The following is a 26416-nucleotide window of genomic DNA, read 5'->3' as shown; positions in this document are numbered from 1 at the left end:
TTTAAAAGTTGTTTAGTCATTATTTAATATCAAGAAACCAAAGATATTGTTTTTAAATTAAAGATTGGCAACAATCTTTACACTGGTGGCAGCGAATTTAGTTTTCTTTTTTAAGAAAATTTTAAGAATCTACGTGAATATTTTATTAGGCACGCAATTGTTAAGTACATACATTGTTTCTGTCCATATTTTATGATATTTGGTTACACATAAAAAAAACTGAACATAAGAAAAAGACACTTCAACAAAAGCTGAAAGAAATATAGTACAGTTGGTGAATATAAATTAGATTATAGTATATATTTAAGTAATTTTAAATTCAACAAGGATAAATTCTAATCCAAGTTGAAATAAAATAGTTATTAAGTTTAAAAGATATCAACAAGGATAAATTTTAATCCAAGTTGAAAAGTAATTATATAGTTTGTTAAATTCTATATCAACAAGGATAAATTCTAATCCAAGTTGAAAAGGTTATAATTTAAAATTCAACAAGGATAAATTCTTTTCCAAGTTGAAAAGTGATAATATAGTTAGTTAGAATATATATCAACAAGGATAAATATAAATCCAAGTTGAAAATAGTTAAGGGTACAATTCAACAAAGATAAATTTTAATCTAAGTTGAAAGTTTAAATATAGTAAAAGTAAATGCCATATTCAACCAGGATAAATTTTAATCCAAGTTGAGTTTAAATTTAGGAGTCTATTTTTAACAAGGATAAATCTGAATCCAAGTTAAGTATTAGGACTTTAATTTTTCATAAGGGTCCAGTTGTAAAAACTATAGTCTATTTCAAAGTTGTAAATTAAAGTCTATTTCAAAAGTTTCTTTTTTACAACAAGGATAAATATAAATCTAAGTTGTAGATATGATAATATTTGGATAAGGTCAAAGTTGAAAAAAATTATAGTCTATTTCAAATTTGTTATTTATATAGTCTATTTCACAAAATAAGATATATTCATAATTTAAAAGGTGATTATAAGTAATACATAGGAAATTCTTTTTCAATTTCAACAAGGATAAAAAGTAATCTAAGTTGAATAATTCTGAAAAAGTACAAGATTAACAAGGATAAAGTTTAATCCAAGTTGATTAGTAAATTGAAACTCTTGATTCCTTTTGGCAATTAAAAGTAAAATGTATAATTTAAGAGACAGATCTCTTATACCACAGGGGTCCAATTCACTAAGTAGGGGAATTACCACATTAGCTAGTCCAATCATTCCCACTTGGTCTGTTGCATCTACAAATATTGATACCTGCTCATTTGGGGATGTCACGTCTCATAATTATTTAGCCTCAAATCAGGCTATTAGTTTAAACCAGGGGGAGATAAATACAATCCCCAGACCATTTAGTAGTACTGCAAATAATATTCAAAGGGAAGTAAGCACAAACCCATTTCTTTTCCCAACTCAAAGTAAGAGTGATAGTGCTATAGCTACTATAACAAAAGAAAAATCCGGTTTTTATAGTTCTTAGCACGCCTTATCCTTGCGTGTAAGAATATAGTCCGTTGCCGGTCAAGGGTAAATGTTATTATTAAAATTATCGAGAATGTAAACATAGAATTATATTAAAGGAATGGACAATTTCATCCGACTTTACACCGATTTAGGAATATAAAGCAGGTAAAATGCAGTTACTAATGAAAATGTAGGATTAATAACAACTGAAAAACAACTGATGTTTCCCGATTGCCACATGTTGGCGGAATTTCATAACGCAAAATAGGAAACTGTCAATTTTGCCGGGAACAATATTTTCGGCTAAACAAAACTATGGAAATATAATTAAACGTTCATAACAATGAGGAAAAGGAATTTTCTACAGAATGACCATTCATTAAAGTAATTGTACTTAGAGTTATTGCCCTTTGCTTAACACATTGTATAGACAGTTGTATGACAATTAGATACTGAGTTATTGCCCTTTGCTTAACACATTGTATAGACAGTTGTTTGACAATTAGATACTGAGTTATTTCCCTTTGCTCCAGATATATTGTTTAGACAGTTGTTTGACTATTGAATACTGAGTTCTTGCCCTTTGCTAAAAGACATTTTGTATGGTCAGTTGTTTGACTATTTAATACTGAGTTATTGCCCTTTGCTCTAGATATATTGTTTAGACAGTTGTTTGACAACTGAAGACTGAGTAATTGTCCTTTGCTAAAAGACATATTGTATGGACAGTTGTTTGACTATTTAATACTGAGTTATTGCTCTTTGCTAAAGACATATTGAATAGACAGTTGTTTGACAATTGAAGACTATGTGTTGACCTCTACATGTCATTTTCATGTGTACTGTTGTTGTTGGGTTGATATCTCTTTGTTGCACACACTGACATATCCATTTATTCATTTGTAATCATGAACATTATGTTGTAGATTTTTGGTTCAGGTTGTAGATTTCCTCATAGTGATAAGGTCATGTAATGGGGTCTGATATTTATTTTAATTGTTTCAGCAATTGACACAGCTTCATGATCACTACCACAATGTAAAGGTTGGATTAGAAGGACCTGATGCCAATGAACCTTCAAGGTCACTCAATGTCATACAGACTAATATTGTCCCGTCATTGCTAGGGTAAGTTATCTTGTTTAAACAGTCCTTAACCTTCAAGGTCATGCAATGTCATACAGACAAATATCATTCCTTCACTGCTAGGGTAAGTTATCTTGTTTAAACAGGCTTTAACTTTCAAGGTGATTTAATGTCATACAGACAAATATCATATCATCACTGTTAGGGTAAGATACCTTTTTTATACAGATTTTAACCTTCAAGGTCAATTCAATGTCATACAGACCAATATTGTGCCATCACTGCTAGGGTAAGTAACCTTGTTTATACAGGTTTTAACCTTCAAGGTCATGCAATGTTATACAGACAAATATCATACCATCACTGCTAGGGTAAGTTATCTTGTTTAAACAGGCTTTAACCTTCAAGGTTACTCAATGTCATACAGACCAATACCATACCATCTATGCTAGGGTAAGATACCTTATTTAAACAGGCTTTAACCTTCAAGGTCAACTCAATGTCATACAGACCAATATTGTGCCATCACAAATATTCTTAATGAAACTGTTTAAGATACAGAATGATACCTTTAAACATCCATTGCTCATCAAATTATTGTTTTCCATATTTTAGTAAAATAATACAGTAGTAGATATCATATAAAATATATATTTTATTTAAAAAAAAAAGAAAACACATTATTAATTTCACCAGGAATGCTCATAGCTTAATATTTGAAAGCCAATGAAATGTTTTAGTATGATTAAATGTTTACATTGGTCTTTTATCTTCCAGGACAGTAATGTCTTATCAACAGAGGAAACAACATTTGGTATGTACACTTATTACACGACCACAAACATTTTTTTGTTGTTCTATAATGCTATGATATCGTTGTCCCCTGCGTTGTTGTCCGAAGACGCATTTGGTTTCAGGTCAATAACTTTAGTTTAAGGGAATGGATATCTATGAAAGGAGTAAGTCGGTAAGGGCCATATTTGGCCCCCAATTATTAATTTCATAGTAACATGACAATAAATGTTTTAAGTTGCCTTAAAGACATGTGAGAAAGTTAAACAGAACTGTTTTTGTCAAAGTTTAATTCTAACACGTGGATTTTTACATCCAAAAAAGGTCAAGATGCGGGATTTTGGTGAAATTTGACAAAATCAGCTGGATTTCAACCAAATTAAGGACCAGGAAATATAGAGCACAGGCGTCGACAAACTTAAGGGAGTTCACTTCTCAGTTTCAAAGTAATTAACTTTTCAAAACACTAGTTTATATAGATAGGGGATTAATAAAGGAATCCAAAGAGCCAAAAAAATATATAGGTCACCGTGCTAGTTTTCGAGATATTAGCCATTGAAATTTTGGCGGGAAAATATTCTCTCTTGACTTTTCATAGCTTTATCATTGACAGGTTGAAGTTCTCAAAAACTGTTAAAAAGTAATTAAAATTTTATAAGACTTTTACAGATGGCTTATCATTATACATGTAAAAGATTTACAAAAAGAAAAATGGGTGTCACCGGGCAAATTTTTTCAAGGCATTCAAATGGATAAAACCAGAGGATTCCGAAAATCTGACAAAAAATGGTAATTTTTGAAATCTCAAGAAGAGATTTTATATGAATTTATAGGGTTAAATATACTTACCATGAAATTACATTTATATTATATAGAATATGTTTGCTTTCACAACATGTTCTCATCGCAATTAACTAGGTGATTAAAAATTACATCCATGAGATGTACTCACCTACGTCATAGTTCACCTGTGTAACATACACTAGCTTTAGTTTTAATTTGTCGTTTAATTGAATAATTTCAATTAAGTGAACAAAAAAACTGAATTTATTCCAGGGGTGGTGGTGGATTGTGGTAAGTATATTTAACCCTATAAATTCATATAAAATCTCTTCTTGAGATTTCAAAAATTACCATTTTATATGAATTTGGTTAAATATACTTACCATGAAATTACATTTATATTATATAGAATATTTACTGATTAACAAGCAGTATTTCATTTGGTGGAGGATAAATTCTCTCACACACATACAATTTCAACATATAAAAAATTATGTGAAATTTTTTAAAAAGTAACTCCATTAAATTTTGTAAATACGGATATTAGTAAAAACCGAAATTACTGAATTTATTATACAATGAAGCTATGCTGCATAACTATATGTATCAATGGCAAACTTTGCAGATTGTATAAATACAAGTATGCAAAATTAATAGACTTGATGTAGAGTTGTCTCAATGGCACTCACATGTATATATATACCCCATATTTCTATATCTGATGAATAAATAATCTGCAGGTCAGTATAGAAATAATTATATTAAAGCTCCTTCATTATGAGCTAAATGTGTTGTAATATTTATGCAACAGTAAATAAGCATTTATTTCTGAATAGGTTGTTCTTGTTGCTTGTACAAATCGACAAGAACTAATCCAACCTTAATTTCATTACTTTCAACTTTGAAACTTAAGTTTATTTGGAAACATTATTACCTTTCTTTAACTTTCCATTGTTTTCTCTATATTAATATAATAACAGATAATATATGATTGCTGTCGTCTTTTGATAACCTGATCAATATCACATCTTTCGAAATAAATTCTTTTCTACTTAATTAAAGAATTATAAACAATTAAAATATACTTTGTAAATAGGTGTCCTTAATACAATCAAAGTTTATTAAAGACTCAAACCAAAGTTGTTTCATGATTATGCTAAATCTGGATTAATCTTTAAACTTTTTTAAAGTTATAGTCCCTGAGAATTTGCTTCTCTGCTAGATATACTACTTCTAATATTTCATAGATTTAGAATAAAATATTTTCATCAAGAGAAGTCTTGTACTATTGTATAATGACAATTCTCTAAACTGACTTAATTTAAAAAATCTGATAAAATTTCTATGAGTGGTAGAACCTTTGAATACAATGTCTACCATTTCAACCATGAACAATATTTTTGTTTTGTATTGGACTACTCAAGTGTAAAAATACAGAAATGGACAAATCAGTGGAAAAGTTTCAGTATACATGTTTCCATTGATATACTGCTTCCACAGAACATTTGGATGTTGAGCTGAATTAAAGCCATGATTGTTGTCCTTATAAGTCCAAAAAGAATGCTAACAGATGATTTTCTCCAGCTATGAAAAATCTGTCTAAAATAAAATGTTTTGATATTTCTAATTAACATTCACAACGGTTAACTTTCTAGAATATCTTGCCATGTACAGTTCCAAATTTAAAGAAACAAAAATTTGACATAATGAACAACTCTTGTATGTTGCTCTTGACAATTGTTTATATTAATTTCAGAAATTATTTCGCTATCAGAAATACTAAAATGCAACTTGTAAAATATAGTTCTATAGTTGTATTTAAAGAAAAACACTTGTTTGGCAATATGGAAAACACTTGTACCAACTTGCAGTATCCTTAAGTGTTCTTAGTTATTTCAGAAATGGTTTCACTATCAAAAATGCTCATTTTATTTCTGTCTTGGTTCACCTCATCTGAATCCTATACATTCTGATATGATTCAATACATGTATATATCAACCAAACAGCTTTTGGTAGTATTTTGTGACTTCAACCCAGTCATTTGGTTAACTTAGTCACTCAGAAGAATTTTGCATTTGTCCCCAGATTTGGCAAAAACAAAATTAATGTGATTTAAATAATCACATCTTTCAAAACAATATTGAATCAAAATTCAAAGTAATTGTTTAAAATAAACACATTTCAATTTTGTGTAGCATATTCTTGCATAAGATACTAACTGTATGCTATATATTTATATTATTCTGGCTGGTAATATGGAAATTGAAAAGTGAATAATTACCATCAATTCCGAGGTTAAAATCACATGCATTCAGAAAACCTTCCTGCATATAGATAATATACAACTTGACTTTGACCAGACTAGATTTTTGTAACTTTATGCTTATAATGAGCAAAAATAAACATAAACAGTGACATTTTAATATTTAGGTATAATATTAAGAAAATGTCTCGCATTTGATTTGATATAATCATGGAATTATCATACTATATTTTACTTCCATGTACTATTCTTAGACTATTGAAAGCTATTTGCTAACTATTAATCAGTCTTTTAAATAAATTGCTTTTCCTACATTTTGCTGTGAGATTAACTGCTTCTACACTGGTGCTAAAATTTGAGAACCAATTGAAATGTATATATATTATATGTTTATATTGGTACATCATGTGTTACTCCAAAAAAAACCTCTTCTTTTTTTTTTTTTTTTTTTGCATCTTGTAAAGACTGACTAAATAAAAGGTTTATATAAAGAGCTGTATAATAGATAGTTTCAAATCTTGAGAACTACTTCAATTTCCTAGACCATGTCTAGCATTTTAAATAAATCCTGCATCCACAATGCTTTAAATCTTATTTATTTATTTACCAATATTTTACTAATTTTTTTACAAGATCTAAATTAATGATAATCTTGTTTCTATAAATCAGCATATTTGAGTCCTCTATACTTCAGAATTCTGAATCAATATTTAACTCTAGGAAAAACAATGTGTAGCCATTGCATAAACTGTTGGGTTCTACCAATCTCACAATAAGAATAAAACGGACCCAATGAATGAATCCTTATAGCAGAAACTTGCCCATCTGTTGGCATTGCTTAGAAAACTTAAGATGTAAATTAAGGCATAATTTTCTATCTTTAAAAGAGCATCCAAACTCCTTTTGCTTTCATGATTGGAAGATATATGTATAATTTGACAGTGATTCCCATATAGTGAGGGTAAGATAGTCTCTTAAGTCTTACGTTATCACCTCTTTTTTTTTTTTTTTTTTTTTTTTTTGTACTCAAAACAAAACAGAATTAGTACATATTATATTTAATAAATGCATTGGCAATGTACACTCTGAATTATGTAATCAATATATAAGCCATTACCTTGAATGAGTCTTTGTGAAATGCATCATGGCATTCCCTAAATTCTTTATTCAATAGACAATCTAATGTTTACATAAAAACATATAAAAGCCTTTGTTTCCTTACTGCCGACAAAAACAAACAATTGGTTATAGCAGTTCATACTTATAATATTCATGTTCTTCTTGTCATAAGTAAACTGACCATGAAATTTAATATAAGTAAAAAGAGTTGTCACAAGCTATCAACTGTATTTAGAACAGTGCTCCATTCTTACTGTCTCCATGTCTGTTAGAGCATTGGAGAATTATTTATCAGTAAAAAAATAATTAAATATTTACAGCAATTTGCTGTTCTGGAAAAATATTTCAGGCTTCTAAGAATTACTGTCCTGATTTAAACTGGACATATTTAAAAGAAGTATGTATTGGTATGCTTAAACTACAATCACATTTGTATTGTACTAGATAACAATGTATCATTTTCAGTGTCTTTAATATCTGTCTTGACTATTTCCAGACACTTGTTCAATATATTATCAATATGAGCAAATATGTTAATTGACTAAACTGTTGGTTCATCACAAAAAACAATGTGCAACCAAATATTAGCTATGCTTGTGTTGTTTTAAAATATAATAAAAGTAGACATAATGTTCCCTGGGTGGAAGGATGTCTAGAAAAGTCAGATAGACCTGGACTTAAATTCACTAGTCTGATTCTAATTTATTTTATTTGCAACAATCATCCACGTGCAATTCTATGCTCCATAAATATCAATGTGCAATAAATAAATAGTTATGATTTAATTTTATGTAAGATATCAAATCTGTATTTTATTAGAATGAATGCAACTTACAGATTCTAAATCATGCATGTTGTTCTAGTTCCTATGTTTCCTGTATGAAACATGTCAACATTAATCAAATAGACTTGGGCAAAATCCCTATTTTATTTTAAGTCTATAGTGATCCATTGAGCACGTTTTATTTTCAATAAATATGGTTTATGTTCCCTGAATGAAAGGTTAACCAAATAAACATCATCAGTTGTGGGCAAAATCCCTATTCTGATTGTGATGTATTTATCAACTGTTAAAACAGTATCACTGTTGGTCTACGCTCCCTGTATGGAACGTTTTTCCAAATAAAACAATCAGAAATGGGCAGATTCCCTTTTTTGATTGAAATTTATTGAACCAATTGAGGTTCTAGTCACAATAGTGGTATACGCTCCCATACGGACGTTATCCACATTAAAATAATCAGATCTGGTCAAAATACCTATTCTGATTCAATAGTTATGTGTTTACACAGTCTCGTGTACCAGGTGTACACGTAACAGACTGCAAATTGTAAACAAACGAACCAATTGAGGTTCTAGTGACAATAGTGGTATACGCTCCCATACGGACGTTTTCCACATGAAAAACAATCAGATCTGGTCATAATACCTATTCTGATTTTAATATAGTGATGTGTTTACACAGTCTCGTGTACAGACTGCAAATTGTAAACAATCGACTTTATCCAAACTTTACACTCGACCCGTTTCGTAGCATTGCTCTAATGCAGTGAAAAATCCGGTCAGCTGAGCGTGAAAAAAGAAATAAACATCCGTTTAAATATATATCTTTTTAAAAACGTAGCACTCACGTAACATGTCCGATTTTTACAGCTAAATTCTGCCTTTCCTCGGACCCGATTTAATGTTTGAAAATGGCGGCTAAACAAAGGTCATTTTCTATGTCGTCGTATTTCCAGACTCGTAAGCTGTAAAAATGACGAAAACGTGCATATCAGAAACTTGGCAGAAGCGCTGTATTCTGATTTACATTAAACTAATCGTATATCGATATTCCGAAAACAAATAATGTCTTTTATAAAACATAAGGATTTTCAACAGTAAACTGTTAAAAATCCTTGCCGACGAGAAACATGCGTTCTCTTGAACGCAAAAATTAAAACTAAAGCTAGTGTATGTTACACAGGTGAACTATGACGTAGGTGAGTACATCTCATGGATGTAATTTTTAATCACCTAGTTAATTGCGATGAGAACATGTTGTGAAAGCAAACATATTCTATATAATATAAATGTAATTTCATGGTAAGTATATTTAACCAAATTCATATAAAATCTAAAACATGACAAGCCAGCTTCCTTAATATTCAAATGAGACATGTGAAATGTCTTCACAAACATTATTTTAAAAGATCTTTGTTGTTGACGTATGTTTCATGTCCAATAATCTATGGAAATTTACCCATTTTCATTGAATTTTTCTTGAAAATCAATAAGAGTACAATTTGTGACGTTATAATGAAACGCAAAATTTTCAACAACATGGCTTATTTCCTATCTAGTCACTGTATAAGCTATAACTTATTGTGAAATTGGTTAATAAATCCGAATTTGAAATTTAAGCTAAAAAAAGGGGGCCATTTTAGGACCTTACCAAACATACTTCTTTAAACACAAGGTTTATAACCAAAAAAGGAAGGTTGGTTTAGGGGGTTATAGTCCCAAAAGAGGGACGAAAGACACCAAAGGGACAGTCAAACTCGCAAATCCAAAACAAACTGACAACGCCATGGCTAAAAATGAAAAAGACAAACAGAAAAACAATAGTACACATGACACAACATAGAAAACTAAAGAATAAACAACACGAACCCCACCAAAAACTAGGAATTTGAGGCCAAAAAGGGGCCCAAATAGGCATTTTTCCAGACAATATCCTGTGGAACGTTGTATGGATCTCTCTGAAATTATACCACAAGTTTCCATACCACAAAGGGATGGTTAGAATCAGATTTTGGTTGTTATGGCTCAAAACGTTCAGTAATTAGGTGCAAAAAAGGGGGAAAAACAAGGGTTTCCTGGTTAATGGACAATTACTTTTAATGTACATTAATGTGTTTGAAATACCACCCTTACACTACTTTTAAATTATGTAGAAAGAAATGTTGTATTGTCTTGGGGTGATAATTACCTATTTAAATACATCATAAAAGTCTTATAATAAAACATGACATACATAATCATAGCAAAATTAATATAACTTAATCAGCATGTTTAAAACAGTAAGTTCTACATATAAATTGACAGCTGATCACCTCAAGACAATACAACATTTTTTTATACATAATTTAAAAGTAGTGTAAGTGTAAACTTATAATATCAGAAAACCATGGTGACTAGTACCAAATATAAGAAACCATTTTACACAGTTCTAGGGATAGATCGATGGTATAAGAAGTTGTATTTTTTACAGAGAAAGGCGACAGACATAGAGAATGAAGATATGAATGATGAAGATAACAAGCCAGTAAGAATTTCCACAATCAAAATCTTGAGAAAAAAATATCTCTGAAGTATTAAATAGATAATTATTTAACTTATGATCAGTTTTAGAGGTTACATTGTTTGTGAAATGAACTGTAGGCATAGCAATATCATTTTTTTAAAGGTATTTAAATTGTCAACAACTTTCTATTGATTCCTACTTATTATGAGTGGGAATAATGGAGTTTTTAAGTATATATCAATGTGATATCCTTATCTTAACAGATTAATGAATTTTTTAAGTTAAGGCATTGGAAAGATTTAACTCATACATTAGTTTTGATGTTTCCTAATACTGTGAAAGTACTTTTATTCGTGGGGTACCAATTTTCGTGGTTTTCGTGGATGACTTTATCCACGAATTTAAGTGTCCAACGAAATAAAACAACCATTGTCCAAATCAAGACATGGGAAGATCCCCATGTAGGTTCAACTACTGATATGATCTACAGAATATATTGAAAAACCCCAAATCTGAGAATACTCTAATAGCAGTCACAGAACTACAACTGCATGCAGGATTATACCCATTTAATCTTTAATAACCTAAACTGCACAACTCTTGATCTTTTAATTCTCATAAAAAATATTTTTTATCGATGAAAGCCAGATTTCCGGTATTAATATGCTAGTATGATAAAGTGTTCATTTTATATCCTCATAGTTCTCGTACATATGGGAAGTAATAATTTCATGCTGGGCTTGATTTTGATAAGAATTATTTGACAATTCAAGATACGTCTATAGCATTTGTTTATGTTACTGATTTCTTTAGGTGACATGTTTATGGCCTAATTAACACCTTTGATGGTCTTTAATCTTGATTTAATTAGTGTTGTCACTACGATTTACACCGGTCAATGTTTACTTTGCAATTTTCTTCAATCCAGACTATTTGTATTTGTAATATTCGTTCCTAAAGGCTTGAATTTTTTCAAGTATTTTTTTTTTTTAGAAAACTAAAATCCACGAACATGTAAATATTGCTCAAACCACGAAAATTGATACCCACGAATTAAAGTACTTTCACAGTAGTTAGCTTTTAAATACAATCAAAGATTTTCTATGTTTTATAGTCCTTAAACAGAAAGACTATAAAATCTGAGATCAAAGCCAAAGCTTACAGAAATGTTGCCCAAGCCAGTAGATCGAGACGCCACAGACAGGCTGTTGATTCGGCTGATGATTCTCCAGAAAAACAACCAAAACGAGGTAAAAGAAGGAAAAATAAATCTGAGTCAGAAGCAACATCACCAAAGAGAAAGAAAGGAAGAAAGAAAAATATCAAAAAGGAAGGTTAGTTTGTTACCTTTAATTGTTCTGCTACAAACACTGCCTTAAAATATGGTTGTTTAATTTTTATTATGACGTCACCTTGGGGCATGTTTGTTTCAAATACTAAAAGTATGCCAAATTTGAGTACAACTTGACCAGTTCTCGATGTTATAAAAACCTCATAATATAAATGAAACAAGAACTATGATGTCTAATTGATAAAATGAACCTTTTAATGATAATTGGTATTTAAATTTTACTGAAATGGTAATTTTTTTCCGTTAAAAGTGTTCATAGTTCATTGTTCCTCAAATTGTACACATACATTGCAGAGGTTGATGAAGAACAAATGGAAGGAGTCCAAAGTCCAACAAAATCTGAGAAAAGTATTGGTGATGATAATTTACATACTAGAGACCAGGAAATAGATAAATCAAACCAGGAGGAAGTTGGAGAAAGGGAGATAAGTCATGGTGATGTACTGTTACACATGCCTTCTTTTGATACTGAACCATCCACATCTGGTACCGAGAAGTCTTTACCCAAAAAGAAACTAGAAAGTCCTAATGTTAAAAAGAAAGTACAGAAGAAAAAAGGGGGGAAAGGTAGGAAAATATATTGGTTGCATGGACAAGACAATATGTTCAAAACAGATAAAATTACCAAGTGTTAAAAATTGCATGTTACTCACGATCACAAATCTTTATAGATTTTAAAATCTAGTGAGTGCAGATTAAAACAACATTTAGGAGTTATTCAAAATATATATTATGTATCAAACAGCCATTTATGTGCAGTGCTGAACAGATTTTGATTAATTTGTAAGTGATTCTATATAAGCTGCCTCAGCCCCCTTCACCTGGAAATATGAATTGTATAACAAATTAACTAGGCAAAACTTTCAACATTACAATTTTGAGTCAACTATCAAAATTACAGTCATTCATGGAACTTGATCTATCTTTTAGGAAAAGTTTATATCAATACATTCTGTTGAGTCAAAATCAATGCCTATATAGATAAAAAATATTGGGGTTAGTAAATTGCCTTAGAAATATGAATTATATGATCATTTGCTTAGAAACTGTGACATATTTTCATAAAATTTTAATGGAATAGTACCACCAACAATACCTAAATCAAGTATGAAAGCTAGTGCCAGTTAAAATCAAAGAGCAGATTGCTCTGAGGGATACGATTGCCATTGTTTTCATTGACACATGTATAGATGTAGCTGGATAATATTATTTTCAAAACTAATTCAACTGCACATGTAAGACATGTAAAATGTAATTTACGTAATCTGAATAGTTACAAAATAGCCAATCCCGGATAAAAGTGTATGAACAATTTACTTAGGCCTATTGTGTTTTATTTTTGTACTATCAATTCTAAGTTTACTTTCCACAGCAGTCACTGAGACTCAGAGTGAGAGAAGGTATTTCACTTCGTATCTTATCACCTATTTTCCTACGTTAATTCTAGGAGGAACCCCATTCCTAACTCTTTAAATATTTAATTTCCTTTGGGTCAGTGATCATGACTCCTTTCCGTACATATTCCTCGGTTTAAATTGCAATCGTTTTTAACATAATACAACGTTTATCGACAGAACGAGTTAACGAGTTAATTTTTCTCAACGTGTTGTATAGTATTGTGATTCAGAATTCACGGAAGTTACTTCTGGAAGGGAGCCAACTCGAAACAATAATATGGGAGACTCCATTTCGGCTGAAAGGGTGTTGTAGTTACACCTTTACGATGTGGACTACATTTATTTTAATTTAAATGATGCATATGATTTAAAATTATGCAACAATAACCCTCAATAGCAGAAATACATAGAAAGGATCCCATAAGTTTTAAATTAATCAATTGAGTGGGGAATCCAGAGCAACCATTCAACCTAATACCCCTTGAAGTCAAGAAAACTATACGCATGCGCATAATTACCTGAACAAACCCTGGAGCAAGAACATATATTAAATGTTAATTAAACGACCTAGATGGTTCTCTATTTCTTTATGGAAGTACAATCTCAAATATCAGTTTCATAACGGTGACTTATAAGAAAAACTCCACTTCACTTATATGACAGAAATAGATTTATCGTAATTCAGAGAACTCTCGCATTTTTATCAAAACTGGGGAATTCCCTCTGACGTGTTTCTAAATTTATAAAAGCACTAAATATAAATACTGCTTAATTCTGATTTTCCGTGTTGTTAAAAACACGCATATAAGTCAAGGGAAATATCAAACATGAAGATTATGAAAAGAACATTATAGGAAAGTTGTTTAAGTTCAATCCCTTTGTTTGTTTTTACCTTTTAAAGCAAGACAATCATAAGAATCTGAGATGTTCCTTAATGTTTAGAATGAAACGGTTGACGTGAGGGCATGGCCCTGAGCCAATAGTATAAGTCTACAGATTGCTTGAAAGCAATCGTTTCCCAAAAATGAGTGTGCCCATGTGAATTAATTTTTGTGAAAAAAAATGTTTACAATATGAAGACGATTTCAGTAAACCTTTTTGGAGTTTATTAACTAGAGTTATGTCTCATAGTTTGGAATCTGCAAGTTGAGATGCAGGTTTTTTTATTACAGAAACCACTTCTTTCTGCATTCAAAAAAATAAACATCTTATTAAAATTATATTTCTATAATGTCAGGTTGAGATAAAGCAACAATCTTTCTGTATGTCTTATGAATTAAAATTTCTGCTGACCTTTTTCTTTTTCATTTTATTTAATAGGAAGAATGCCAAGTGTTAAATTACAACCATTGGAGAAAAAGACACCAAAAAAGAAGAAAATAAAAAAAGAAACTATTACTGAAGAGAAGACGTAGCTAACATCATAAGAATGATTACATCATCTGTACATTTATCATGTCCTCATCAAAATAAATTGTTATTGTTAAACTTTAGAGTTTAAATATCATTCATATATGTAGCTTGAATTTTAGGTTGATGTTTTTCCTTCTGTGGAAACTTTCTATTAAAACTCAATTTTGATTTCCAGAGTGAAATTGACATAAGATTATTATACCTCTAGGGAATCAATATGAAAAACTGAAAGAAGCAGATATACTCCAAAGCTTCATTTAAAAACACTTGCAAATAACTAAAATATTAAGAGAAATTTAAAAAAACAGAAAAATATTCATAACAATGAGATTTACAATGAAGTCAAACTTGGCAGGTAGAACATTTCAATACGATTCCCATAGGACCTCCTTTTATGGCTAAAGCTGTGCCAGTTTTACCATGACGTTTCCTTGAATGGAAAGTTGATATGTTCTACTCTTTGTCAAGCCTCCTACTTTTGTTGCAGAAAGCCCGCCATAAGGATATTGATCCAGTGACGGCAGTGTTAGCTAACTTCTTAAAAGCTTTATATTTTAGAAGCTTGAAGACTTGGATGCTTCATACTTTGTATATAGAAGCCTTATGTTATGAAGTTTCAGTCTGTCACATGACCATTGTCCTTGACTTCATTTTCATTCTTCTGTGACTACTTGAAAAAAAAAGTTAAGATATTGTAGTGTTAATTTCTTCCTTATCATGAGTTACAGGATAACTATATTTAGTATGTGCGTACCTTGCAAGGTCCTCGTGTCCGTCAGACAGTTTTCATTTGACCTCGACCTCATTTCATGGATCAGTGAACAAGGTTAAGTTTTCATGGTCAAGTCAGTATATCAGATACTATAAGCAATAGGTCTACTATATTTGGTGTATGGAATGATTGTAAGGTGAACATGTCCAACTGGCAGTTGTCATCTGACCTTGACCTCATTTTCATGGTTCAGTGGTCAAAGTTAAGTTGTTGAGTTTTGGTCTTTTTTCTATTCTATATGTAATCGGTCAACTATATTTGATGTATGGAAATATTTTATGATGAACATGCCAGTCTCACAGTTTTGTTTACCTTGACCCACTGCCTTGACCTCATTTTCACGGTTCATTGGTCAATGTTAAGTCTGTTTTTCTTTGACTATAAGCAATAGATCAACTATATTTAATGTATAGATTGATTATAAGGTGTATATTTCTGTCAGCATGGTTCATCTGACCTTGATCTCATTTTCATGGTTCATTGGTTGGTTAAGACTTTCTTAGAAACTATAATCAATAGGTCAACTATGTTTGGTTTATTGAATGATTGTAAGGTGAACATGTATTTCTCGTTTTGTTTATCTGACCTTGACCTTATTTTCTTGGATCATGTTAAGTTTATGTGTTACTTGTAGTAAAGCTTTTTATTTAGGACTGTCAACATTCAATCAACGGTAAGTAAAGAAGGCGAGACAAATGCACTCTTCATTATTCAAAGGTCAAAACAAAGGGCTGTGCCGCATAATTCAACATTTGTATGCCCTGAACTTCTAAGAGTTTTAACTTATGCTAAAATTATGCACTACCTTTCCATTCACTTTATGTCTTACTCAGATTTCAATTCCACCACTTACCATGTCCAATTATACTGGCAAATTCATAAGTTATGTCTCTAAGAGAGGAAACCTAGAGATCATATCTGGGAACCAGTATGTAAACAAAACAAAATATCTATGAATATTATACATCTCCCCAAAATAGAAGTGTTTTATGAAACAGCTGAATTTACAAAGTGCAACCTAAAAGAGTTATTGCCCTTGAAAGGAATAATTTAATCATTTAGTTGTACTCTTTATAAAGATATCATCTCTACTGGGACAAATGGTACACAAATATATATAAAGCGTGAAATTGTAATAAGCAAAAGTGGTCAGCACATTAAAAGAGCTACAAATAAGTCGTCTTGGCTAAACATACTCAATTTTTTACTGTATAACTGATTGCAATTAATACTGTTCAAGGTGTGAACCAAGTCTATCTGCATTTTCATTGTCCTTCATTTCAAGATTAATTGGTAAAGAAATGAATCCAATATAGCTACATTTGCCATGTGGTATATTTCAAGTTCAAGTATGAATCATTTTCTAACTGCATTTGTCCCTGTTCTTTATTTCAAGTTCCAATAGGGCAAGGTATGAGTCGGATCAAACTGCATTTGCACAGTGGTTTATTCCAAGTTCAATAGGTCAAAGTATGAAGCATATCTAGCTGCATTTGCAGTCTTCTATTTCAAGTTCAATAGGTCAGGAATTAATGTAGATTTAACTGAATTTGCAGTGCTTTATCTAGTTCAAAAAGTCAGGGTTGTATGATGTAGTTCTAACTGCATTTGCAGTGCTTTATTTCAAGTTTAAAAGATCACTGTATGAAACATTTTTAAGGTATGAAACAAGTCCTTCATTTTAAGTTCATAAGGTTAATGTATAAATCTTATATAGCTGTATTTGTACCTGTCCTTATTTTCAAGTTCAATAGGTCAAGATATGATCTGACATCTGACTTTGAGTTTAAATGTCTCTCATTGCTTATTTAATATTTCTAAAAAGCATTTATACTTTTGAATACATTAATATCAATATAAACACATCATTTAATATATTCTGTAAATGTCCAACTTTTGAACTGAGTTTTAGTTTTTCTGTGTGCATTGCTGTGTGTTTATTCTACATTTGCTTGAGGTATAGATCTTACAAAACATGTTTAACCCCATCATATTTTTTTTGCCTGTCCAAAGACAGAAGCCACTGGCTTTTGTTAGTCTTGTATCTTTTATAATTTTAGTTCATTTGCATGTTTTGGATTTGGATGTGCATCCATTTTCATTGAACTAGTACACATTTTGTAAAGGGGCCAACTAGAGGCCACCTCTGGGTGTGGGAATTTATTGCTGTTTTGAAACCCATTGATGGCCTTTAGACTTTTCTGCTCTTTGCATGGTCGTGATGTGTCTTTTTGACACATTCCTAGTTTCCATTCTCAATTTTAAATAAAATATTGTGGTTCTTTTGACTACATGCATTACACTTGTTAAGGAACACCAACAACCTTGGTAAAATAAACCTGATAATCCTAGTCAATTAAGAATGGAGTGGAACACACCTGCCACATGTAAGGTTTGAACTCAACCTTAGTGTTGACAGACTTCTGGTAGTTTGACTCCTTAGACCACTTGACAACCAGAGTGGAACACACCTGCCACATGTAAGGTTTGAACTCAACCTTAGTGTTGACAGACTTCTGGTAGTTTGACTCCTTAGACCACTTGACAACCAGAGTGGAACACACCTGCCACATGTAAGGTTTCAAATAAATCATGGTGGTCAAAGGAGTCAAACTACCAGAAGCCTTTGACCACCATGATTTATTTGAAGGTTTAAACACGTTGACATCACAATATATGACTGAATTTGAAGGGAGTTATTACAATGTGACTCAATAATATGTGAGGATTAATAAACTGTCAACTAATTAGTTGAAATTAAATAAACACCAATGCTGCTACAACTGCATACCAAATGTAATTGAGATATCGAAAGTTCTAATATACTGTCTGAAAAGCAAACTTCAACATTAAAACCAATCACATACTTTAACATTATTGATTCTGCTGTTTGCTGGAAAAAGCAGGCCTAAGTCTCTTCTTCATCACTCAACAAGGGGAGACAAAAATCTTGGAAGATGTAAGAAATGTTAGAAGAAACACAGACCATATGTAGAAAATATTTAATGATGTTTTAATATTGCCTGGCAAACAGCCCAATCTTTTTATTAAGTTATAGAATTTCTGACGCTATTAACAATGTAACATACGACCGTTACCATGTCAACATGTAACCATGACAATATGTACATAATGAGTATCATACACATACACATATTCTCTCACACACATTTGTACACATTATAAAAATATATACATTAAATGTTACCTTTGTAATAAATAATCACATTCAAATAAAAATGTTGTACAACGTTAAAATATTGTGACCAAATTCCTGCTCTAACAAAACAATAAAAAAATCAAAGTATGAGATATAAATTGATTGAAGATCAATGTAAGAGAAAGTATCTTTTTTATTATATTATCTGTATTTCTGGATTAATTATTAGTCGTATTAAAATCCTAAAATTCTCAGGCATTCTTTGGTAAAAATACAGTAAAATGTGTTAGTACTCAGATGATTCCCTATTTCCAACAAAGTTGTGTTACGATGCCTCCAAATTAAAGGTCATTTCAAGATGTTTTAAATGAATTATATTATAAAATGTAAATTTTAATGATTAAAATTATGTAGGTTCCTCTATGCACATGTTAATACTTTATCGATTTTTAAAAAAAATCCCTGATCACATTTTAAGATGATTTCATTTAAACCATGACTGCAGTATTTAATATTTGTAAACTTGAGATCTCCTACAGAGAGATTGTATTTTTAATATTAAAGCACTTTTTGCTATTTTTAAAAATCGTATTTTTCATTTTCTTGTCACCCATTTTTGTATTAAAAAAGCAAGCCAAGCAGATTTAATTCACCAAATAAAAGTTTTAGTGTTAAAAAAATATATAGAAAATTATAAATATTCTAATCAAACAGATATTTAAAAGGTTCCTGTTTGGAAATTTCATCCTGCATTTAACTTCATTTTTTTCATTTGCATCTTGTATACTGAATATTTGCTACACATGAAAAACAATACAGAGGGATTTACATATTTTCATTTAAAATTTCACAGGATTTGATGCATCCCATTTTTTCTTCACAAAAAGATGTAATTTAGTAGACAACAAAAGTATTGAACTATAGTACAATTTGGTCCATTTTATCTTAAAGTGTTATTGAGATAAAAATAAATTATACATAATTGTCAACAGGAAGAAACTCCTATATATACTGGTATAAATTATAATCAGTAAAATAGTTTCAAATTGTTTGATTTCTATCCCATGGCCACTTTCTAAATATTTTTGACTGATATTTTACCATGCTCCTGCTTAAACTGAAAGTAGTTTTGATTTTTCAGCAGTGGCGGATCCAGAAATTTTCGTACGTGGGGGCCCACTGACTGCCTAAGAGGGGGCCTGCTCCGGTCATGCTTCCGTGATTCCTTATATAGTCAACAAAAATTGCCCCTTAATCCGCCTCTGTTCAGTTTTCTCATTTCTTAAATCCTATTGTAGTTATTGTCAGATTGGTTCAAATCATCCCCCTTTTCGTCAAACATAGATACTGCAAAGTTAGCACTAATTAGTTATTGACTACAGCGTACACATACATGTACCACACTCACACGGACAGTATCCCTCATTATTGTACATTAACCAAATAACTTACAGGACGTCTTCAACAGATTTCTTGAAGTCATGTGACATGTCTGATATAGGTCTCAGTATAGTATTGTACAGGTCTGGTGAAACCAATACAGTATGGATTCAACATTATTCTTTTCATGTTTTGTGTAATTATGTCAATGTATGTCATGACATGTACAAATAAAGTCCTGTTAGTTTAAATGATCCTCTATTTGACTTCTGAGCACAGGATAGATGAAGAAGATATTAAATGATCCTCTATTTGACTTCTGAGCACAGGATAGATGAGGGAGATATAAGGGATGTAATAATTATCAATGTTTTTAGATTGGACTTACACAGAATAAGAAAGCTAAATTTTTCAAGACTACCTTCATTGTTTAGATAAATGTCAACTGATGCTGATTTTGTGATACATTGCCATCCAACAATTCACATGAAAGCTATAGGCATTACGATAAAAATTGAGCAGTATGGCCATTTAGGTCAATATCTAAAAAATAATTTAAGGAACATACAATATACGTGGGACTGTTTCAGGAAAGGGAAATAAATGAACTCACACGAGAGGTGGAGAAATAAAAAGGCTGACAATATCTCCATGACAACATATAAATATTATAGGTGACCTTTGTAAGGTGTCAAATACAACACTGGTAACCATGGAGATTCATTACAACAAACGTATTGCTTGACACAGATGTACTGAGTATGATCCTTGTCCATTAAACGCTTGAATAGTCCTGAGATAACACTAAAGACACATCTTGCAGAAACACCAAGAGGCACAATAACGCTTAACAATTACTATGTTAAAACTTCCTCTTTTTCATGAATATTTCCATACTGACATTTAAAAACAAACATCCAACCAAATAGAAATGTGTCTGTTAATAATTTAAGATATGTTTCTAAATACACAAATATAAAAACAAAAATAACTGCACTTTTTTTAGCATCTTCTGACACAAAAACATTCAGAAGATCATGTTAACAGATTCAATGTTGAAATCAAACATCTACATGATTGAGATGGCATGTCCTTGACCTCACACTTCCTCCATTACAAACTTTTGTCCACATAAAAATGCTTTTTTCACATCATAAAATGTATGTTTGTCATTCCCCAGCTAATATCACCGTCAGTCCTTCCCCAAGCTAATATCACCGTTGGTAATCTTCGGGTTTTACAATTCCTTCTGAAACAATAAAACAAATCGGTGGTTAAATTTTCACTGGCTTTCTTTTTCGTGTCTAATGTTCTATAATATGTGTCATCTCTCCGAAAAAATTCTCCTTTTGAATACTGGACTCATGGTAGAGATTTTCCTCTCACGTTCAAATATCTCTATTTCTCACTTTAACAACATTATTTCATGAAAGGCAGTTGTGAGTCCTGTAAAACTTAACATTTTGTTGTCAAACCATTGTTCATTTGCTCATAACATTGTTCATTTGCAAAATTCAGAGTGCCAAAGCAACCTGAAATATTGTTTTAACTGATTAATTTCTAATTTTGAAAGTTGGTTGTAGAAAATTTTTATACAATAATAATTCAACAATACAGCTCTATAAAATATTATCAAAATAAAAGGAAGAACGTGTCACATTTGTCTCAGCATATAAATACGCTCAAGTCATTTACACCACTGTCGCAGGTGAGGAGGAGGATTTGGCGCCAGCAAACATGTTTAACCATGCAACATCCTATATGTGCATGTCGCAAGTCAGGAGTCTGTCATATAGTGGTTGACATATTTTGCTGTATATGATATCTGCTTTTTGTAAATTGTTTTGTACATAATTCTGGCAGTTATTTTCTCATTTGACTTGATTTACATTTTTTTTTTAGCCTTCTATAGCTTACTAGGTTGTATGAGTTTTTCTCATTGGTGAAGGTGTATTGTAACTTACTTATTTTCTTCTAAGTGATTTGGGCTTTGGTGAAATGCCTGATTGCTAGTCTTTAATACCACATCTTTTTATTTTTATAACTCCAGAACTTGATCTGTGTTTGGTTCTCAAAAGATTTGATTGATGTAATTACTGTGAAATATCTACTCATTCACTTTGTACAAGTCAGAAATACTATATAATTTCCTTGGCAAAATTCTGACATATTAATTTACAATTGTGGTATTAGAAACTTTAACCTGTCCCAAATATGATTTGCAGCCTTTACCCACATGGTATGGTCTAGCCACAGGTCTTTGACATCATATCAACTTTGTTTGTTTTCATCTATATATGAAGGGTTCATAATTCTTTCTAAATTCCTTTACTTTTATGCCCAGCTTAGAGTATGTTGCAAGTGATTTCTTAACAAGTGGCTATATAATTACAGCCATTTTCAATATTTACAATCTATGAATAATAGTACAGAAACTTCATTAACTTACCATGATAAACTTTTAAAATTGCTTCACAAACAAATTTATATTGACTCTGAAAACAGAAAAAAAATAAACATAAATCAATAAATCATAATTATGTGACCATTCAGCATTAAAAAGAATCATTCCTCTAAAAGTATATGTCTTGTGACAGAAAAATGACCGAACATTTGGTATTTTGTGTTGTTGGGTGGATGTGTCACTGACATATATCACCTTGTTCATTGTGTAGAGTATAATTTCAGATTATAACCAAATAAAAAGTGGTTGCATTACAGGACAATCTATTACATCAAGTCAAAACAAGAGGCTGTCACAACGACAGCAAACAGGATTTATTAACATTTATTTGTGTCCTGGCAATATCACAAGAACCACAACTGATGAACGGTGAAAGTGAAAATTGTTAATATCAAATTTGACCTCCATTTTGCCATCAGTACCAACATATTAAAATTGAAAAGCTTAGGTTGAATGGTTCATGAGTAAATGCAACAACATGAATGGAAATGCCATTTTTTTTATCTTTCAAGAACCATAACTCCTGAACGGTAAAAGTCAAAATCAATATTATTGAATTTGACCTCCATTTTGTCATCAGTAACAACATATTAAAATTTGAAAAGCTTTGGTGGAACAGTTCACAAGTAAATGCACGGACACGACTGGAAACGTCATTTTTCAATCTTTCAAGAACCATAATTCCTGAACAGTAAAAGTCAAAATTGTCATTATTGAACTTGACCTTCATTTTGTTGTCAGTAACAACATACATTATTAAAATTTTAAAAGCTTTGGTTGAAAGGTTCATGAGTAAATGCACGGACAACATTTGATTGCCGCCCGCCCGACTGCCATACATCCCCAAATCAATAACCGACATTTTTGTCACAAAAATCCAGTTAAAAATCAAACATACAACATTTCTTTTTGAATAAATTAACAAAATTTGACAAAAATTAATGATAATGTTTGTTAACTATGAAAGTAGTGTAAAATGGTACAATGTTTTGCCCACAGTACTTACAGCAGTTTGTATTAACATAGCACGTTGGTCTCTCATTTGGCGTACTATAGACAATGGATAAACAGGTTGGTTAGCTTCTACTAAACACATAGCTGTTTCCATGGTAATTAAAACACCTGTTCTTCCTATACCAGCACTGAAAACACACAAAATTTACATAAAATTGATTAAACTTTACTGAACTTTTAATACGTAATTGTAGAAATCTTCATATTTTTCAAAATGGTTGGAATGAAACCTGTTGAGACTGAACCATCATGTTTAGATTAGAGATTACCACACTACGGGTCAATTACTGAGGAATATTCAAAGTCCTGATACAAGTGCTCTGCTACACAAGTTTCCTATCTAGAAAAGATTCAATAAATGACTTGGAGCATTGTTCTTTTTCTGTATTTTTTTCTAACCCTTCCACATACTTATACTGTTTCTATTTTTTTTTCTATTTCATTTTTTAGTTGTAAAAATGTTAAAAAAAAATACTCTTTTTGTCTGTGCATTTTGAAAACGCTTTCCTATTCAGAAAATGTCCATGTTCTGTAAAAAAAACCAATTTAAGATGTGTGTATTATATTGGTAACACCTTAATGTAAGGTTTCATCTGGATTTCCAGCTTCAATCCTTACCTACAATGGACAACTGTTGGTTCTACCATGCCCTGTCGTCTTTCCCGTACTTTTATTACAAAATCTAAGAAATCTCCTGGATCATCAGGCACACCATGATCTGGCCAAGCTATATACTGCATGTGTGATATATGTCTCTCTTCTCGGGTCTGAAAATAATAAACAATAATATTAAGACTTTATATATGTTATAGTTTGAGGAAAATGATCTAATTAAAATAATTAAAATGACTTTGATATGTACATGGAAATGTTGAAGATGACGACTTAAAGAATTTATCTTGATATTGATCACCTTTCTATTAAAAAGTTTAATTTTTATTCCATTTTTTTTTGCTCAAAACTTTTTTTGTCATATCATATATTCAGATAGATATACATTTATTTCTGTATGTTGATTACAATATCAATAAAAAGTTTCCCTTTTGTCCATACCTCTATATTTGTTAAATTAAATTCTCTAAAAGCAAATGACGTTGATTCATCTTCCTTGACACATGTGATTTGCAATGCCCCATAATCTAGCGTTTCATACATGTCAGGCCAGTACTGATGACACTTCACCTAGAAATACAAAACAATATGTTATAGGGGGTGAACAAATAAATACGTCTATCAACATGTCAGGCCAGTACTGATGACACTTCACCTAGAAATAGAAACAATATGTTATAGGGGGTGACAAATAAATACGTCTATCAACATGTCAGGCCAGTACTGATGACACTTCACCTAGAAGTTATAGGGGGTGACAAATAAATACGTCTATCAACATGTCAGGCCAGTACTGATGACACTTCACCTAGAAATACAAAACAATATGTTATAGGGGGTGACAAATAAATACGTCTATCAACATGTCAGGCCAGTACTGATGACACTTCACCTAGAAGTAGAAACAGTCACATGATCAGGCTCTATAATTTATTTGTAACAGTTCTGCAAAATAATAAGAAATAGAAAACAATACGTCATGTCATAAGGTTGGACAAATAAATATGGCCATCAACATATAATATCAACAAATAGTTACTATATATTCAGAAATTATGCGATGATTTCATTATTGCAAAAAATGCAACAGGGTTATAATTGCAATAAATTAAACTCACATTTTGATTTTTTTTTTATGAATTACTCAAACAGGATACATGTATTTCTCAGTATCACAAAATTAAAATTGCGTTTTAGTCAAAAATAATAAATGCATGCAATAATTTCTGAATTTACAGTATTCTTTTCATGTTAAAAGAATAAGAAGAATAAACTGTTGACACAGAGATATGTTTCACATGTCGGTATAAAATTCAGAAAAAGACAATTAGATGGACAGCAATGTTTCTAACTAATTGAATTGCTGGACCATGAAAGTGGGAAGTACTTCCTATCAAACTAACATAATCCACTGGACCATGACCTTCAAATGTTTGTTAAACTGATATGTACTGATAATGCAATGCTCAACTTCTTTAAAAATGTCAATAAAATGTAAAAAAAAGTATGCTTACCCTTCCTCTTTCATTTTTCATGGTTAGCATGACCAGTAATGATGTATGTTGTTCCCACACCATTTGCCAGAAATCTGTACATGTAGCCGGTAAAGGTCCTTGAGCAGCGATGTAACGGTTCACAATTCCTGAACCAGGGATTTCCATCTATAAATACAAAGTAAATTTGTAATAAAGTTTCTTTCAAAAAAAAATAATATATCCTTTAAAATACATGTAATCATAATAAGTTATACTGAAGTGTTCATGAATTAAATGATTTTTTTACTTTTGTTTATGGGGCAAAACTGTTGCAATAAATGATGACATTGCACAGGTGTTAGAATTTTCTTGTCAAAAACTGTAAATAAGAAGAATGGTTGATATCATGTGGACAAGTTTGGAATATGAATTTGTCCCCACTTTGTTTCTGACCAAATCATTGAACATATTTGTATTCTACTAGCTCACAATATAACAATTAGTTTGCTTCTAAAATGTATTTTTGTTACTCCAAGCAAGTCCTTTTTTACTTCAATATGCCACATGCTTTGCAAA

At 31.0% G+C, this 26416-nt stretch overlaps 2 protein-coding genes across 2 annotated transcripts in view; one reads left to right on the top strand and one right to left on the bottom strand.

Moving 5' to 3' along the window:
- The window catches only part of LOC143065491 (snRNA-activating protein complex subunit 1-like), a 38956-nt gene extending 23918 nt beyond the window's left edge, over nt 1–15038 (top strand). The window contains exons 5-10 of the mRNA XM_076239075.1: nt 2479–2600; nt 3336–3372; nt 10770–10823; nt 11917–12136; nt 12448–12720; nt 14871–15038. Of these exons, the coding sequence (XP_076095190.1) occupies nt 2479–2600; nt 3336–3372; nt 10770–10823; nt 11917–12136; nt 12448–12720; nt 14871–14965 (801 nt within the window). The 3' untranslated portion in view covers nt 14966–15038. The remainder of the gene's footprint in view (nt 1–2478; nt 2601–3335; nt 3373–10769; nt 10824–11916; nt 12137–12447; nt 12721–14870) is intronic.
- Nucleotides 15039–18723: 3685 nt separating this feature from the next.
- LOC143065489 (tyrosine-protein phosphatase non-receptor type 4-like) overlaps nt 18724–26416 on the bottom strand; it is a 90977-nt gene continuing 83284 nt past the window's right edge. The window contains exons 22-27 of the mRNA XM_076239074.1: nt 25880–26026; nt 24807–24935; nt 24372–24520; nt 23746–23881; nt 22725–22770; nt 18724–21524 (exon numbers count right to left, since the gene is read on the bottom strand). Coding sequence (XP_076095189.1) covers nt 21490–21524; nt 22725–22770; nt 23746–23881; nt 24372–24520; nt 24807–24935; nt 25880–26026 — 642 coding nt within the window. The 3' untranslated portion in view covers nt 18724–21489. The remainder of the gene's footprint in view (nt 21525–22724; nt 22771–23745; nt 23882–24371; nt 24521–24806; nt 24936–25879; nt 26027–26416) is intronic.

Source organism: Mytilus galloprovincialis, chromosome 2 (assembly GCF_965363235.1).
Source record: "Mytilus galloprovincialis chromosome 2, xbMytGall1.hap1.1, whole genome shotgun sequence".
In the NCBI taxonomy this organism is placed as follows: Eukaryota; Metazoa; Mollusca; class Bivalvia; order Mytilida; family Mytilidae; genus Mytilus; species Mytilus galloprovincialis.
This window is presented reverse-complemented; position numbering and strand designations above follow the sequence as displayed.